This window comes from Ammospiza nelsoni, chromosome 22, assembly GCF_027579445.1.
Source record: "Ammospiza nelsoni isolate bAmmNel1 chromosome 22, bAmmNel1.pri, whole genome shotgun sequence".
Classification (NCBI taxonomy): domain Eukaryota; kingdom Metazoa; phylum Chordata; class Aves; order Passeriformes; family Passerellidae; genus Ammospiza; species Ammospiza nelsoni.
In genome coordinates, this window is record NC_080654.1 from 1 (window position 1) to 18,036 (window position 18,036).

Below are 18,036 nucleotides of genomic sequence, written 5' to 3' on the forward strand. Positions count from 1 at the left end.
TAGGCTGAGGTTAAGGCTGGGGTGAGGGGCGGTACAGCTGTACCCTGTACCTCTCATCTCCACTGGACTGTCCAGCCCTTTACCCTTCAACCGGTCCCTCTGCCCCCCAGCCCTCAGCTCCTGTGTGTCACCCTTAACTCCTCTCTTTTCCCCAACCCCTTTCCCAACCCATCTCCTTCCCTTCCCCATCCCATCCTTTCCCCTATCCCCATTCCCTTTCCTCTAACATTCCCTCCTCTCTCCATCCTTATTCCCCTCCCCTTTCCCCATTCCAATCCTCCTTCCCCATCCCGTCCTATCCCCATCCCATCCTCTCCCCTCTCCTCATCCCCGTTCTTATTCCCATCCCATCCTTTTCCCTTTCCCCTTTCCTCTCCCCATCTCACCCCCATCCCTATTCCCATCCCTTTTCCCGTCCCATCCTCTTTTCCTACTCCCTTTCCTTTCTCCTCTCCCCATCCCACCCCCTCCCTATTCCCATCCCCTTCCCTCCCCACCCCTCCATCCCATCCCCACCCTCCCGCTGGCCCGGGCCGTGCTGCCGCCGGGCCGGCAGGGGCGGTGTGCGGGCCCCGCGGGCGCGGAGCGGGGGCCGCGGAGCGGGCGGAGGGCGCTACCCGGGACCGCCCCGCTCCCCCTCACACCGGGCCCGCCGCCCCCGGCTCGGGCGGCGCCGCGGCAGCGGCGGCGCAGCGAGGCCGGCGGGGCGGCCGGAGGATGCGGGCGGGGCGGGCGCGCTGCCGTTCCCGGGTCGGGCAGCTAGAGAGCAGTGCAGGGAGCCCGAGCCCGGCGCTCCCTTCCTGTGGGCAAGGCCGACAGCGCAGCCGAGCGCCGGCCGAGGCCCGGCCCGGCCGCCCCCGCTGCGCTCGCCCATGGCGGAGACCAAGATCATTTATCACATCGACGAGGAGGAAACGCCGTACCTGGTGAAGCTGCCCGTGCCGCCGGAGAAAGTCACGCTGGCCGATTTCAAAAATGTCCTCAGCAACCGGCCCGTGCACAGCTACAAGTTCTTCTTCAAGTCCATGGACCAGGATTTCGGGTGAGCGGCCGCGCTCCGGGCGCGCCCCCGTCCTCGCTGCGCTCTGCGAGCCGCGGGCCGGGCTGGACTCGCAGCATCCCCGGGGCACCTGCCGGGCTCGGCCCGGCCCGGCACCGCCGGCGCCGCGAACATGGCGGGCGCGCCGGGCCGCGAGCTCGGGGCTGCCGCGATCGCGTCCCGCCGTGCCCCGGGACCCCTCCGTGCCCACTCAGGAGCGCCCCGGGCCCGCCCGGAGCCGCCGCGGTGCCCCCGGGCCCGAGCCGGGGCGGCAGGGACGGGCGGCTGCAGTTGTCACCGCGCCCGGAGAGGCCGCGCAGCACCCGGGCAGAGCGGGCGGGCCCGGGGTGAGCGCCCAGGGGTCCCGGGGAAGAGCGGGGGAACCGCGGGCAGCGCTGCCACCGCCGCTGTCACAGATCTGACGGGTGTCACATCCTCGGGGTTGTACAGGTGACAGGCGGCCCCGGTTGAACGGGTGTGAAATGGTCGGTGGGTAAATGGGGGACGAGTGGTCAGTGGTCAAACCGGCGTGAAATGGTTAGTGGTCAAATGAATGTCAAATAGGGGACAAGGGGTCAGTGGTTAAAAGGGTGTGGAATGGTCAGTGGTCAAATGAATGTCAAATGGGGGAGAAGGGGTCAGTGGTCGAAGAGGTGTGGAATGGTCAGATGAGCGATGACTGGTTGGTGATCAGATGGGTGTGAAATGGTCAGTGGTCAAAAAAACGGAGGACAAGGGGTCAGTGGTCAAATGAAGTGCTGAGTGGCCAAATGGCTAACAAGTGGTCAGGGGTCAAAAGGTGCCAGGGGCTGTGCTCAGACCACAGCTGTCAAATCCTCGAGGTCAGACAGGTGTAGGACGGTCCCTGGTCAAATGAGTATGAACTGGTCAGTGGTCAAATGGGAATGAACTGGTCAGTGGTCAGACAGGTTCAGGGGCTGTGCTCAGACCGTGACTGTCAAATCCACTGGGGCCGAACAGATGTTGGCCAGACACCTGGCCACACAGGTGTCACAGAGTCCCTGTTTGAACAGGTGACAATCACCTGGTGGTCAGACAGCTCCAGGGGCTGTGAAACCCTCTGTGGTCACACGGCTGAAGATGGTCAGTAGCCAAAGAGGTGACAGATGGTCAATGCCGTCTTCCAAGGGCGCAAGCTGAGCTGGACGAGAGCAGGGCTGGACTTTGAGATGACCTCTGTGGTGGCCAGAGGCAGGTGAGTGCTCGAGCCAGGGGTTTGACATCGTCCTGTGCCACCGGGCTTGGCGACAGCCAGAATAAAATAAACCGATGCAAGTCCCTTTGACAGTTTGCCAGACAGTAACTTTCAAAACGTATTAATCCTTTTGTAGCAAATCACTTCTCTTTGTACTCGCATCTGTCGCTGGCAAGGCAATTTTGCACAGTTAAATGCCTTGCCAGGAATAAAAAAAATTAAAAATGGAGCAGGTTTGTGGGAAACTCGTGTGGACCTGACTCCAAAACAACGCCGTGGCTGAGGTACAGGGTTGGTGTTTGGTGAGATAGATCAGCCCAAGCATCCTTGGATGTGTTGTGCAGCTTCTTTTTTATCCCTGAGACCCAAGCCTTTCATGCTGATTGTGTTTTTCTCCTTGATGGAATGTGGATATTGTTTGTTGACACAGATTTCTGATGTGGTGAGTTGTTAGTGTTGGCTTGTAACCACAGGAGGGTTCGTGGATTGACTTCTTGTTTTTCTGACTTGTGCAAACATTTTTTTTTTGAGGGGGAGAAACAACCCCACAAAATGTTTGTTTTCAAAATAAATGTGATTATTGGTAAATTTCCCTCCTTCACCTCCCCGACTGACAGGGACACGTTGTTGTCATAGAAATTCACTGTTTGTGGTTTGATTTCACTAAAGGAGGTTGGGGTTGTTCAGGCAGCTGCTGCATCGTTCCCAGTGCCACAGAAATTTGCAAGTAGGAAATATAAACTGTGCTGAGGCATCTCGAACACAGGGGGATGTTTTGGTTTTTGACCAGGAAACAAAGTTTGTAACAAACCCTAGAGTGGATTTTCTCATTAGTCTGAAAATTAAGGTGAAACTTGTCTGTTATTCTTAGAAATTGACATGATGGAAGATGAAGGGCTGCAAGGATCAAGACCTGGAAATTCAGTCTCTATTATTTAATCAGCAGCATTTGGTGACAATCCATGGCCTCGAGATGGCTCAGAGTGACTCTGATGTGGGACTCCTGAGCTTTGTTTGCATTTATTTTCTATGTCTTGTTCCTTTTGTGTTTGTGCCTCTCTGAACCCAAAATATTTGGGAAAATGAGAACAAAATTCTGACATCAGAAGAAAATTGAGCTGAATTTTGGCTGTCTTAGTGAGTGTTAGTAGTAAATATGGGCTTTGTTTTCATCATCTTATCTGCAAACTGACTTTTCGTAGAATCATGGAATATCCTGAGCTGGGAGGGGTTGTCCAGCCCCAGACACCCCAAAATCCCATCGTGGGAGCTCCTGGGGCTGGGACCATCCCTTGGGGCTGTGCCCAGAACCCGCTGGGGGAAAAACCAAAATCCCTCCTGACTCCCTTGGCCCAGCTCCATCCTTGTAATTGTTGCAAACAGGCAATTCCAGCTGCTGCTGCCACAAACCATAACAGAGCTGTGGCTCTCTAATTTCTCCCTTCTGTGCCTGAAAATCTCCTCCAGAGCAGCTCTTGCCTGGAAGGGGAGCTGTAGGGACCTTTTGGGTGTCCTCCCCAATGGCGCCAAGCTGGGATTTGGCTTTGTCCCTTTAGGGCAGTCCCTAAAGTCCCGAATTTTTTTCACTGAAATGTGAAAAGCAGTGGTTGTGTTAGAAAAGCAAATGCTTTCCTGCAGGATTGGAAACTGACTTTTCGTAGAAACATGGAATATCCTAAGCTGGGAGGGATTATCCAGCCCAGAGATCCCAAAATCCCGTACCTGGGAGCTCCTGGGCAGTGCCCAGAGCCCTTTGGGGGAAGAACCAAAATCCCTCCCAACTCCCTTGGCACAGCTCCATCCTTTTAATTGTTACAAACAGGCAATTCCAGCTGCTGTTGCCACAAACCATAACAGAGCTGTGGCTCTCGAATTTCTCCCTTCTGTGCCTGAAAATCTCCTTCAGAGCAGCTCTTGCCTGGAAGTGGAGCTGCAGGGATGTTTTGGGTGTCCCTGTGGTGTCCTCCCCAATGGCACCAAGCTGGGATTTGGTTTGGTCCATAAATCCCTGAATTTTTTCACTGAAATGTGAAAAGCAGTGGTTGTGTTAGGAAAACAAATGTTTTCCTGCAGGATTGGAGGGAGCTGACTCCTTGCAATTCTGCACATGCTGTTGTAATTAAGGCCCAGCCTTTCCTGGATGCTGAAATAATGGAATAAATCCTGCGCTCACAAACCCTGCATGTGCTGAATGCTTTCCAGCTGGGATGGGATGGAGCTGGATCCTGCATGGAGCGTGGAATTCAATGGAATTCAAGCCCTGTGTTCTTTGCTCCTTGGGAGGTGTGGGAGGGTGACAGTCCCTTCTGAGTTTGCTTACAGTTTAATTTATAAATTAAATTGTTAATTTGTTATAAATATATATATAAAATTATATTAATTAAATTACATTATAAACTATTTTAATTTAAAATTTAATTCAAATAATAACAATTATACTGTATATTGTATATATTATATGTATTATGTATTTATATATTATATAAATATATCTTTATATTATAAATTAAATAATTTAATTATTAAATTTCAAGTTTAATATAATTTTTAAAATTTGTTGCCCTGCCACTTTCCCCTGTGCCAGTTCTGACCCACACAGGGATGGCCCTGTCTTTTCTCTGCTTTTCTCCTGCCTCCATCTGTACCATAATGCTGATTTTAAGGTGCAGGATGTCCGACGAAGTGCTTTTGTAGCTTCTGTTTTTATTCTGGTTGCTGAAAAACCAAGCAGGGATGTTCTGTAACAGCCTCACTGCTGTGACAGCATCCACCAGCAGTGAAATTTAGGAGAAGTGATGTTTGAGGAATGTTTTTCTAGACTAGGGGCTGTGTCATCAGCTGATTTAATTAATTCCAGCCACTGATTCTTTCCTCAGGGCAAAGCTCAGAGGTCATTTCCCATCAGTGGCACTGCTGATTCTCAGGTTACAGCCCCACAGAATTCTGTTAATTCTTTGATGATTAAAAAATGACAGCTAATGAACACATCTGAAAATAAAGCTGCAGCTTGTGATGCAGCTTGGGCTCTGGTGGTGGACCAGTGACAGCTGTGTGGGATCCAAATGATTCATCAGGAATCTCTGACTGATCCTGCAACAGGAATTCCTTTCTGCTTTGAAATATTTGATATTTCCAGAGCTTTGCTTGTAAAACAAAATCAGCAGGAGCACAAAAGGATCAATGTGGAGGATCCAAGCAATTAAAGATGGTAAATTTTCTGTAAATTTATTTAATTAAACATATTTAATTTTATATTTAGTTTTCTGTAAGTTGATTTATTTAATTAAACAGATTTCATTTTCTGTACATTTATTTATTTAATTAAACATATTTCATTTTCTGTAAATGTATTTATTTAATTTTCTGGTTTGAGGTTTTGCTGTTCCAGTGTGGACAGCAGAGTTTCAGTGAAGAACTGAACCCTCCTAAAGACCTTTTCTGTCCAGAATTGGATAAAAATTCCTGTTTGTTGTGGTTCCTGTGAGTGGAGCAGGAGGAAGAGCAGAGTTGTGTCTGTTCTGGCACCCTTTGGGTGAGGTTCAAATCCTCATTCTTTCCATTGTGTGCACTAATGCTCCTCTGATTATTCCTCTGCAGGGACTCCTCCAAGGAGTGGCTTTTTCAGCATTCCTTTGGTATCAGCCCAAGAGCTCCCTTTCAATCTGCACTTAGAGCTGGAGCTAAAAATTGATTTTTTGGTTGAAAACCAGTGAGAAAATGAGATTTAAAGCAGTAGGAATCCAGTTTGGGAGCTGATGGGGTAATTTTTAATAGGAAAGAGACATTTTGTGCCTTTTTTTCTGGAGGCAGTGCAGCACCCCTGCACTCACGCTTGCCCTAACGTGAGTCAGGAGTTGGTTTCTAACTCTTAAAAGGATTTTCTGAGTTTTTCCAACCCCTGAGAGGAGGTAAAACCGGGAATCCTGACTGCCAGATCTCTTGCTGTGCTGTAATTTCATCGTTAGGTCAAAGGTGTGGCTTTTTCAGCATTCCTCTGGTATCAGCCCAAGAGCTCCCTTTCAATCTGCACTTGGAGCTGCAGCTAAAAATTGGCTTTTTGGTTGAAAACGGGTGAGAAAAAGAGGTTTAAAGCAGTAGGAATCCAGTTTGGAATTGGGAGCTGAATGGGGTAGTTTTGAATAGGAGAGGAACATGAGAAGCATTTTTTGCCTTTTTTCTGTTTTTACCTTTGCCCCAAGGGTGAGTTAGGAGTTGGTTTCTAACTCCTAAGAGAATTTTCTGATTTTTTCCCTGCTTTCTTTCAGATTAATTCCTGGAAAATTTAAGGCCAAAGTTCTATTGGATTGTGGATTTAAAGCTACAAATAACAGGTTTATAAACATTTTTGAGAATGTGAGGTGACAGAACTCTGGAGGGACAGAGGGGAGTTTTAGAGGGGATTTTTGGGATGGGATTTTTTCCCTGGGATGGATTTTCCAGAGAATCTGTGGCTGCCCCATCCCTGGAAATGTCCAAGGCTAGGTTGGAACACTCTGGGTTTAATTTTCAAATCCCTCCCAAGCCAAACCCTTCTGGAATTCCATCAAATTCTCATTTAGAAGTCAAATGCAGTTGGGCTGGTGCAGCTTTGGAATGAAATTTTGCATTTTGCTCTCCCTTTGCATATGGAAAAAGGTTCATTTCTCTCCCTGTGATGCACAAAATCCCAGCCCCTTTTATCTGAGCTGTTTCTCTCAGATTGCTGAGATGATTTTTCAGAAGTGGGAGGTGGGAAAACAAACAGGCAGAGCTGGGCAGGTGATGAATTCCATGGGGCCCCTCCCAGAAGAAGCTCCCTGGGGATTTTTCCAGCTCCTGGATGATGTTTCCATGAGGAATTTTTGGAGGAGCACCATTTCTTGCTGCCTTCTTGGCAGTTTTAAAAAGTTTTAGCTGAGTGATTTGTGGTTTTAGAGCTCTGTAATTTTTATTTCCCTTAAATGACTCAAAGAGCTGTTGGCAAATGTGTTTTTTTGGATGAGGGACAAAGAGTTAGTGGGAAAAGCTTCTGATCTACCTGGAATACAGAATTTTTGTGTCCTTCTGGATCCTCTAAATTGGACAAATGATAAAGAACTCAAAAATCTGTGTCAGGTACCCTGTGAGTCCATGAGATTTGTGTTCTCAGTTCTTCAGGAGCACAATAATAAATGAAATCATCTCTGCCTTTCCCTTGCCACTCCTGAAATGAGGGAGGTTGGCTGGCCATGGTTCTGTGGACACCAAAATCCTGCGATCTGTGCTAGAAATGCAATTTTTCTAAGTGAAATAGTAGGAAAAAAAAGTGTTGTCGTTCAGCTTGGAATAGCAAATCCGTGCCTAAAAGTGAAGGTGGGGCTGGGGAATTGCATTTATTACCAAAATCTTGTTTAATTTCTCTGCTGGAAAACCTTTCCCATGGTGAAAACACAGATTTTTCACTCAGTGTGGTGCAAATCTTTAAAGAGACAGACACCACAATCCCATTCCAAAACTGCCTGTTTCTTCATTTATGGGATTTGATTTATGGGACTTTGTGACAAGCTGGGAATCTCTCTTTTAATACCCACACCAACTTGTAGGTCCAGTTATACTTTGAATTTGCAGTGTGGGTGGAATTTATTACCTTGTATGAAGACAAGAGGTTTTTCTTTTTTTGGTTTTTGGATTTTTTATTTTTATTTTTGGACCCAGTTTTTCATGGTGTGAGGAGTGAAGTGCCCTGGGATGGTTTTTTGGAGCTCTCAGGACCTGCAGAGCTTTGGATTCCCACCCTGCTCATCCCTGAGAGCTTTTTTATTTTATTTTCAGTGTTCTGCCCTGAGTTTGGAGCATAATTGCACCCTGGGGAAAGCCAAACCCCAGGCAGCTGTTGGAAATGGGCATTAAAGCTTTTACAGTTTTATTTTTTCCCCCTAGGCTGTTCTCAAGAACTGCTTAATTTTATGGGGGCTTGTTAATATTTATTGTTTATTGGGAATGTGTGTTTGGGTCAGGATTTTTGTGACCTGTCCCTTTGTACTGAGATTTTTCTTGTTTTTCTGGCAGAGATGTGTATGTCTCTTGGGAATAAATTCATTAACACCTGGGAGATTGAAATCCAGGCACATAAATAATTTAGTAAATAATACAGGGAGGAAAGAGGGAACTAAGAGAAAAGCCTGGAGATTTTCAGTGGGGCTAAAATGCTTTGCTTGTTTTATTCCAAACCTTTTCTGAAGAAATTGAGGAAAACAAATCTTAATGTTTCAGGATTCTAAAAATTACCCATTTCCTTGGCTTGTCTGCAAAAATAATATTTTTCCTAGTTTAGCTGGTCATGGAGCGAGATATAACACCATGCACAGTTGTGTCTAGCAGTGCTACAATCGAACCAGACTCTGTAGATCTTAATTTAAATGCCACAAAAATCTGTGTTTTAGTGGGATTTTCACACTTTGAGCACTGCACAGCTATTGAAATATTGTTCCTTAAGGAGCAGAAAAGCAAATTAGATTCCCTGCATGCCACTGCTCTTGGACAGCTAGTCATAAATAGTTTATATTTTATAGAAATATTGTAATATTTATTAAGTAAATTTACATAAGTAAATTAAGTATAACATATAAAATATTTAAGTATTTATTTATGTTTTTAAATATAAAGTATTTTGAATATAAAATATTTTAGGTATTTAATTATACCTAAAATATAAAATATTTGAAGTATAAAATAGAAAATGTTTTAATATAAAAAGTATAAAATAGAAAATATTTTTATAAAATATTTAATTTTAAATAGTTTATAAAAATATTTTATACTTAATTTGGAGGGAATGGGGCAGGATTTCTGGCTTGGGGCTGAAAGGGGAGGATGAGGCAGGGCTTGGCTGGCAGCCCAAGCAGCAGTTGGTTCAAAACACGTGGATTTTTTTGGAAGGAGTCCCTGTGGCACTGCTGAGGGCTGCCAGGACCTTGCAGTGTGATGCAGAGGGCAAAATGGGATTGCTGCACATGGAAATTCCCTTTGCAGAGTCACACAAGGAAGAAAAACCCATTTTATTCATGTGTTTATCCCTGTAAATTCAGCGCATTATTTTCATTCCTTTTTCTGCATTGGTTAGGTGGCTGAAGGCTCTCTGTACTTCCCTCCCTCCCAACTTTCTTTTTGGATTTGTGTTCCTAGACCCCTCACCAAGTAAGGAGGTTTTCTGCTGAAAATCCCATTTTATTCCAGTGTTTATCCCTGTAAATTCAGCACATGACCTTTTTTTCAGAGGAAATGAGAATTTTCTCCTGCATTGGGAGGGAGGCTAAAGGTTCTCTGTGCTTCCCTCCCTCTTTTTGGGATTCTTTTTGGATTTGTGTTCCTGAGCAGAATTTCTGGCTCCCCTCACCAAGTAAGGAGGTTTTCTGCTGCTCCAAATTCTGTCTTTAAACTTAAAAAATTCCAAGGACCTTTACAGCTGGGCTGTTCTGCACTTTTCCAGCAGCACAATGTCCCAGCTCGAGGTGACACAGCACTGTGCTGCAGGGCAGAGCCTCAATAAATTGAATGATCCTTAAATAACCATAAAAAGTAAAGTTTCATTTTTAAAATCAGTGCAAATTTGGGGCTGATCCTCTGCTAAAAGAACACAATAATTCTTGTATCATTCATATGCTTAAACTTAGCTTAAATTGAGCTTTGGTGCAGGACCAAGTTGCCAAAACCTCTACAGCATCCCTGGAAGGTGATGAATTAATTATTCCTGGCATGTCAATAAGATTTGGAATTATCCCTGGCATGCCAAAAATATTTGTAATTATCCCTGGCATGCCAAATATCCCTGCAGGAGTAAAGGTGGGGTGGAAAAACCAGGGAAGAGTCAATCCTGTGGGCACGAGTGTGGTGCTGGAGATCAGATGTGGCAGAGGATAACTGGGCTATAAATTCATGAATTAAATACATAAATACATGAATGTAAATACTGGTAATTGCAGGCAGAACCTCATTTTTCCAAGTGGAATGAGACATCAACCCTGCACTTCCCATGTCTGTGGTGCTGAAAGAAAGGAGAATTTCCTTGTTGGAGGAAAGCAGAATTTCCTTGTAAAACTCATTTTTCCAAATGGAATGAGATATCAACCTTGCATTTCCTATCTCTGGTACAGGAGGAAAGGGAAATTTCCTTTTTAACCTAATTTTTCCAAGTGGAATGAAAACTCAACCCTGCGTTTCCCATCTCTGTGGTGGTGGAGGAAAGGAAAACTTTATTATTAACTTCATTTTTCCAAGTGGAATGGAAAAGCATTAATGAAGCTTTTCCCACCAGTAAAGGACAATTAAGAAGAGCCTTGATGATGATCCCATGATAAAATGGGATTAATCTGGTGCTGAAGGACTTTGGGATGCTCTGGTTTTGTCATGGTGCACATTAACCTGGAATAAATCTGTCTCAGCCCTGCGTTTATGCATATTTCCTATCTCTGTGGTGCTGGAGAAAAGGAGAATTTCCTTTTTAACCTCATTTTTCCAAGTGCAATGAAAACTCAACCCTGCATTTCCCATGTCTTTGGTGGAAAGGAGAATTTTATTATTAACTTCATTTTTGCAAGTGGAGTGAAAAATCAACCTTGCATTTCCCATCTCTGTGGTGCTGGAGGAAAGGAGAATTTTATTATTAAAATAAAATATTCATTTTTCCAAGTGCAATGGAAAATCACCCAGCTAATTGTGGAGGAATGCAGTCCGTGCCAGGCGTGCACAATGAAATCAGAGTGCAGCATTATCAAACTCATTGCTAATTACCAATTAACTCAGTGCTGATGAATCAGAGCCATTAGAGGTTTGTCGGGTTCAGGTGCCATCAGGTGCATCCCAGTTTGTGTGCAATCAGGAATTCTTCTTGGCAGAAAGAAAATTATACAAGAGAAAAAAGAAAATTATATATGAGGAAAAGAAAATTATATATGAGGGGGAGGCTGAGCCTCAGAAATCCTTGATTTTCAGGCTGAAATCCTGTCTGGAAAAAAAGAAAAATTTAGGATGCTGAGGTGAGGTGAGAGGTTTGGGAAAGGCACAAATCCCAAATTGTGCAGGGAGAGCCAGAGCATCCACACACAATTCCAGGAAGCCACAGCAAGGAGGGGCTGCTGCCAGCATCGATTGTTTCATTTGCTAATTAGTGCTGAAATCTCCTCAAAGTCAAATAAAGCAGAGGATGTGAGCTGCTGGAGCTGCTCCCTCCTCCCCTGCCCCACATTTCCTCACCTCCTTTTTGGTTTTTTGTGGTGTTTTTGTTTGGTTGGTTTTTTTTTTTTTGTTTTTTTTTTTTGGGGGGGGGGGTTTGGTGCAGATATTAATGGATGTGGGGGCTTTGCTGGTGTTTGGGTGAAGAGTGAGGTATTTTTCATTATTTGTCTCTGATGTGACCTTGGCTGTGTTATTTTACCTTCATTTCACCCGGTAGATGCATTTGACGGATGAATTAAAGGATATTTTGTGCATGGAGTGCAGCAAAGAGGGAGATGCCACAAGTCTGTGAAGAATATTGAATATTGAAGAAAAATCTCTGAATTTTGGTGTGATGTGCTCTCTTTTTCCAAGGGGCAAACCTGGAGGTGAGAACAGGGCAGGCAGAGCTTTGTTCAGACTTTGTGGCCAGGTGTTTTATTTTCTTCTCCCTCTGTTCTTTTACCTTCCTTCCACCTGGTAGATGCATTTGAGGGATGAATTAAAAGATGCTTTGTGCATGGAGACTTTTCTGTGGTAAAGAGGGAGACATTACAAGTCTATGAAGAATATTGCCTGTGAATATTGGAGAAAAATCTCTGAATTTTTGGTGTGCTGTGCGCTCCTTTTCCAAGGGGCAAACCTGGATGTGGGAGCAGGGCAGGCAGAGCTGCTGTGACCTGGAAATGTCATTTTTGCTCCGACTTTGTGGCCAGGTGTTTGTTTGCTGTGCCCAGCCCCAGTTAAACAGGAGGTTGTGTGTACTGGAGCAGGGCTGCCAACAGGCAGGATGTGACCTGGGAAATATAAACCCCTTTTTCTGACAGGGGATAAACATCTCCTTCTCTGGGCCTTGCTATCAGATGCTCTTTGGTCTTATTTTCAAACACGGAGTCAATTAACAATCAGGTTGAGGGCTCTGGGGATTTATCTCCAGGGTGGACCACATACAATGCCAATATTTTTCACCTCAGGATGAGGTCTCTGTGAAAAAAACACTTTTTTTTCCTTGCCATGCTGTTTTGGGCTGGAATATTCTTGACCTCAGGAAGAGCTTTCTGTGAGAAATCATCTTTTATTTCTTCTTACACTGGTTTGGATTGGAATATTCTTCACTTCAGGAAAAGGTCTCTGGGAGAAATCACCTTTTTTTCTTCTTTTACTGGCTTGAGTTGTAACATATTTCACCCTGGGAAGAGATTTTTGGGAGAAACCACTTTTTTTTCCTTGCCATGCTGTTTTGGACTGGAATATTTTTCACCTCAGGAAGAAGTCTCTGGGAGAAATCACCTTTTTTTCCTTGTTATGTTGTTTTGGCTTGGAATATTCTTTACTTCAGGATGAGGTCGCTGAGAAAAATCACTTTTTTTTCCTTGCCATACTGTTTTGGGAAGAGATGAGAATTTTGACTCCATGTTCCAGAAGGCTGATTTATTATTTTATTATCTATATTTATGATATGTATTATATTTATTATATATATTATATTAAAAGAAATTATATGTGTATAGGGGAGACATTTTGTATATGGTTTTTATGGGTGCAGAAATTCTGTGTGTAATTTTTGCTGGGTGCAGAAATTCTGTGTGTGATTTTTGCTGGGTGCAGAAATTGTGTGTGTGATTTTTACTGGATGTAGATATCCTGGGTGTGATTTTTGCTGGGTGCAGAAATTCTGTGTATTTTTACTGGGAGCAGAAATTCTTTGTATGATTTTTGTTGGGTGCAGAAATTCTGTTTATATTTTTTGCTGGGAGTAGAAATTCTGTGTATGACTTTTCCTGAGTGCAGAAATTCTCACCTGGGATTTCTGGGATGCCTTGAGTGTCATTTCCTGCAGATCCTGCCCTTTCAGACATGCAGATAAAATTCCTGGAGCACCTTTCTCTGCTGATCCAGCACTGGAGCTGTGCTGAGTGTTCCCTGTGGGACTCACAAAATTCCAGTCTGTCCATGGAGATCCAGGTGTTGAAATCCTGGGTTTGCAGCTCCAGAATTACAGGTCTGAGAGCTTCTTTGCATTCTCAGAGGTTTTTAAAGCCCTGAATTTCTGCTTTTTAGTGGAGTTTGCTCCTTGGAGTCTGAGGATAAATGACTAAAAGCAAGAATGGGATCATATGATCTGGTTCCTGCTGCCAAAAGGTGAAGGGAGGACAGATGGTTTAGAAATTAAGCGAGTATTTTACAATGTTTTTCTTTCCAATAATAGAAAAAAAAAAAAGTAGGTGAAATTGCCTAATATTGCCCTGCCAGCTATTAACAATGCAAATAAATGTGGAGAAAAAAAAAAAGGTGTTTATTCCTTAAAATGTGTGGGAATACAGGCATTAGTGGTGGACTTATTTATTTCTATTAAAAAAAGAAACAATTTGCTCTTTTCTTCCTTCTAACCCTCCCCCACCCCGAACACGCCACTATTTTACCCCAGTGAGTAGCTTTGTGGTTATTGTGGTTTTTCTTCACCCAGCAACAAGACAAAACCATAAATAAAGGAAAATGTGCTGGTGGATCCACAGATTTTGATGAGACTTCAGGCTTCAGATTGTCAAAAGCAAATCTGGCCCTGTTCTGCAGTGAATTTGAGGCCAGGAATCTGGTTTTGCTACAAATGTGTGATCTCTGATACAGCACAGGGGGATTTTAGTCCCCATCAGACATTGCAAGGCTCTGGGGAGAGTCCAAAGTGGGAAATTGTTGAAATTATTTTAGTGCCTCCCAGTTTGGGGTGGTTGTCTGGAAAGTTGTTGTTCTACCCTGTATTTTGATTTATTTCCTCTATTCTCACAGTCTCTCATTCTTTAAACACAGAGCACCTGCTGGCACCAACATTTTATTGAATAAAATGCATTTTTCCTCAACAATTGGAGAAAACCGCTGTCCGTTCTGATCTGATGTGATTTCAAATTCCTGATTTTCTTCCTTTTGTTGTTTTATTTTGTTTTCCAGGGTGGTGAAGGAAGAGATCTCAGATGACAATGCAAAGCTGCCCTGCTTCAATGGAAGAGTGGTGTCTTGGGTATGTTGGATTTTGTCTGTGGAAATCTGTGTTTGATACTGGAAGCTGATTTTTAGATCTTGTTTTTGCTGGGATGAAGGGACACAAGGAAATAATAGTAAAGTAGGTTTATAGGAGTTTTTTACAGCTGAGCAATTGGAACAAAAGTGGAATTATCAGGTGGAATCAGCAGCTCTTTCATTTCTGTGCTGATTTTAGGAGTTGAAGATCTTGCAACTTACACTTCTTACAACTTTTTTATATTTTAACCATTTTTATATTTTAACTGTTATTTTTATATTTATCTATTATTTTTATATTTTAACTATTATGTTAATACTTTAGCTGTTATTTTTATATTTTAACTAAACTATTATTTTTATATTTTAATTATTATTTTTATGGCATAACTATTATTTTAACGGTTTAACTATTTTAAAAATTTTAACAATTGTTTAATATTTTAACTATTTTTATTATTTTAACCATTTATTTAAATATTTTAACCATTTATTTTTGTATTTTAACAATTTATTTTTGTATTTTAACTATTTATTTGAATATTTTAACTATTTTATACCTTAAAATATTTGAGCAGCCCAGACATTGAAGTTGTACAGAATAAAGACATTTGCTGCCTGCTGAGCAGCTTGACCTTTCCCAGCCTGGCTTCTTGCAGGCAGGATTACATGGAAATAACACGAAAAATCAAATGCAGAATCGATTGCCTGCTGTTTCCTGCATGCAAGGAGAAGTGCAGTGTGTTTTTTCAGACTGGCTTTGACTGGGAGTTGCTTCTTGAGCAAAGATTCCTTGTGGATCCGCCCTGCTGGGAAATGCTGGATCACACCGCTCCAGCCACTTGTTCCTGCTCTATTGATTGATTTTTATTTTAGGGCACTCAGATTCTGGCAGCTGGGTAGTCCCAACAGGTTTTTAGTGTTAGGCAAGCAAAACACGTGGCTTTGTAAAGCTGAGTTTAAAATCGGTCCTCCCACTCACACCCAAATATGTGTTAAGGACTCAGTAGAGTGAGGTCTTAAAAATTGGGATTTTCAGTCTGTGCTGTCCAAAAGTAGCTGGGAATTGTGTTCAGAAGGAAAAGTTACTTTTCCCCTTTTTTTAAGACCTCCCTACCTGTTTTTTTACCTTTTTGCTCCAACCTTTAGCCCAAGCAGCAATAAGTGACTGATAACCAAGGGGACTTTTCCGAGAGCTCAGCCATGCGTTTCCTCCCAGCAGCATCAGAATGCCTTGGCTGGGGCATGGAGGAGTGCTTGAAGGCAGAATTATTTTGATTTAAAGCTGCATTTCTGATCCAATTCCAATCTAAAGCTGGGCAGTGCTCAGAGAAAGGAACGAGTACCACTTTCCTCCAGGAAAAAGGGAAGATTCCCTGGATGAGGGAAAATTGGTTGTCAAATGAATAAAACCATTGGCATTAGAGAATCAAACTGATGTTTAAACAAACAGAAAATGTTTGAGAGCTGAGGATCCATCTGCAGGCAGCACCAATTTATTAATTTCACAACTTTCTTCCATTCTTAATGAGGTTGTGCCCTGGGAACTGATTTGGGATGGGGATCAGTGCTCCAGGATGCCCCTGAGCTCTGCTGCTGCTGCTTTTGTCTCCAGTGCAAGGATCACAGAGCGTGGGGCTCTGCCAGGGTGGCAAGGGATGGGACAAAAAGGGATTTCATGTGTGATTAACGAGCAGAAAAGAGAGTCCCAAAAGCTGCAGATGAAGCAGAGCAGGAAATGGAGCTGGGATTTGTGCTGCCATGGCCTGGGAGCAGCACTGGTGCCTTGTGTCCCTTGCTGGTCACCAGAATCCCTTGTGAAAGCTGCCCTGGAACAGGGGCTGGACAGACTTAAAGAATAAAATAGGGATTTTTATAATAATAATGACAATAATAATAAAATATCTAAAATATATAAATGTCTATAATATATATATATTTATATTTTATAAATTATAACTATATAAAATATATAATATAGTTAAATATAAATATAGATTTTATAAATATATTGCATATATTATATTTATGTATATATATAAATATATATAAGAATATATATATATAAGAATATATATATATATATGTAATACTATTATTTTCCTTAATTGAGCATTTTTTGTGTGCCACACTGAATTTTTTCATGCTGCTCAGGATGAGTTATAAACCCATCCATATTTCAGGATGAATTACAAGCCCACCCAGTCCTGCAGAGGCAGCAAGATTGGAGAAAGTTGGGTTGGATTTATTCCTTCAAAACTTGTTTTGTTTTCCGGCCTTCCCACCCATCAGCCTTCCCTCCCAAATTTCTCCTGGTTTAGTGCATTTTAGGAGCTCCTTTTGCAGATGATGTTGACAAGGGTTTCTGTTTAGCAATCAGCTCAAACATCTGGGTCTGACCTGCCTGATGAATTGCAAATTGCTTTTTCCACACTAACACCCATAAAATTGCAGGGCTTATCTGCCTCTATTTGCTGCTAATTACTGCAGGAGTTTTATGTAAATCTCACTGGAAGTTAATTGTTCCCTTTTGAAATCTTTAATATCCCATTCACTGGGACTTAACAGATAATTGCACACAAATCTTCCAGGGATAGCAAAGTTGGGTCTTTACCTTTTAGAAACATATAATATATATAGAAATTATATATATACATATTTTTATATATGATATATAAATATATAGAAAATAATACAATATATAATATAGAAAATATAAAATATATCATAAAGATAAAAAATAAATATCTATATAATTTTATATATAAATATAATTATATATTAAACATATAACCTATAAATATATAGTTAGAGGTATAATATTATATATGATATATATTATATATATCATATATAAAAATATATATAAAACATATAAACTTTCAATATATTATTTTATATATTTTAATATATATCATTATATAGAAAATACAATAATACAAATAATTTAATATAGAATATATTATATTAATTATAATTATATATAAATAAAATTAGTATATATTTATATGTATATATAATTATAGATAAAATTTTATATATATAATTTTTAAATATTATATATGGATATATAATTATATTTGTACACGCACTCTTTTTTTTTTTTTTTTTTGTGTTTCAGTCAGGGTTATTTACTTATCTGTTGTTTTTTGGTTTTGTTTTTTTTTTTAATGGGTCTGAGCTTTCTTTGTCCCCAGTGCTATAAAATGTGTGTCAGCTGCTGGGAGACAGTTGGGATTCTTGCACAAACCCATCTGTAAGGATTTTGTGGTCCTGGAAATCACTGCAGCATGTTTCACAGCCCCATCACACGTGTAAAAATGGGAAAAATCAGATTGCTGTGCTCCTGGAAGTGACTGCAGTGAGTTTCACAGCCCCAGCACTAAATGTAGAAATGGGAAAATTCAGTGTACCCAGCACAGCTGATCCTTTTCTTCCCCCCACCTCTCCCTCCTGACTGAGCCCGTGGCTACTTTGAAGTTTCCACCAGGACTGACGTGGGGAAATGTGAGATTTTCATCTTTTTTAATCCCATTTGAATCCTTCTGTTTGTCAGAGGTGGGAACTTTGATCTGGGTGTCATCTGCAGGACTGA

The 18,036-nt window shown here is 42.2% G+C and overlaps 1 protein-coding gene across 2 annotated transcripts in view; it reads left to right on the plus strand.

Annotated features, from left to right (window-relative positions):
- The first annotated feature begins 802 nt into the window (after positions 1–802).
- Positions 803–18,036, plus strand: part of DVL1 (dishevelled segment polarity protein 1) — a 49,820-nt gene continuing 32,586 nt past the window's right edge. For both annotated transcript variants that reach the window (XM_059487358.1, XM_059487359.1), the window contains exons 1-2: positions 803–1,042; positions 14,373–14,442. In XM_059487358.1, the coding sequence (XP_059343341.1) occupies positions 873–1,042; positions 14,373–14,442 (240 nt within the window). In that variant the 5' untranslated portion in view covers positions 803–872. The remainder of the gene's footprint in view (positions 1,043–14,372; positions 14,443–18,036) is intronic.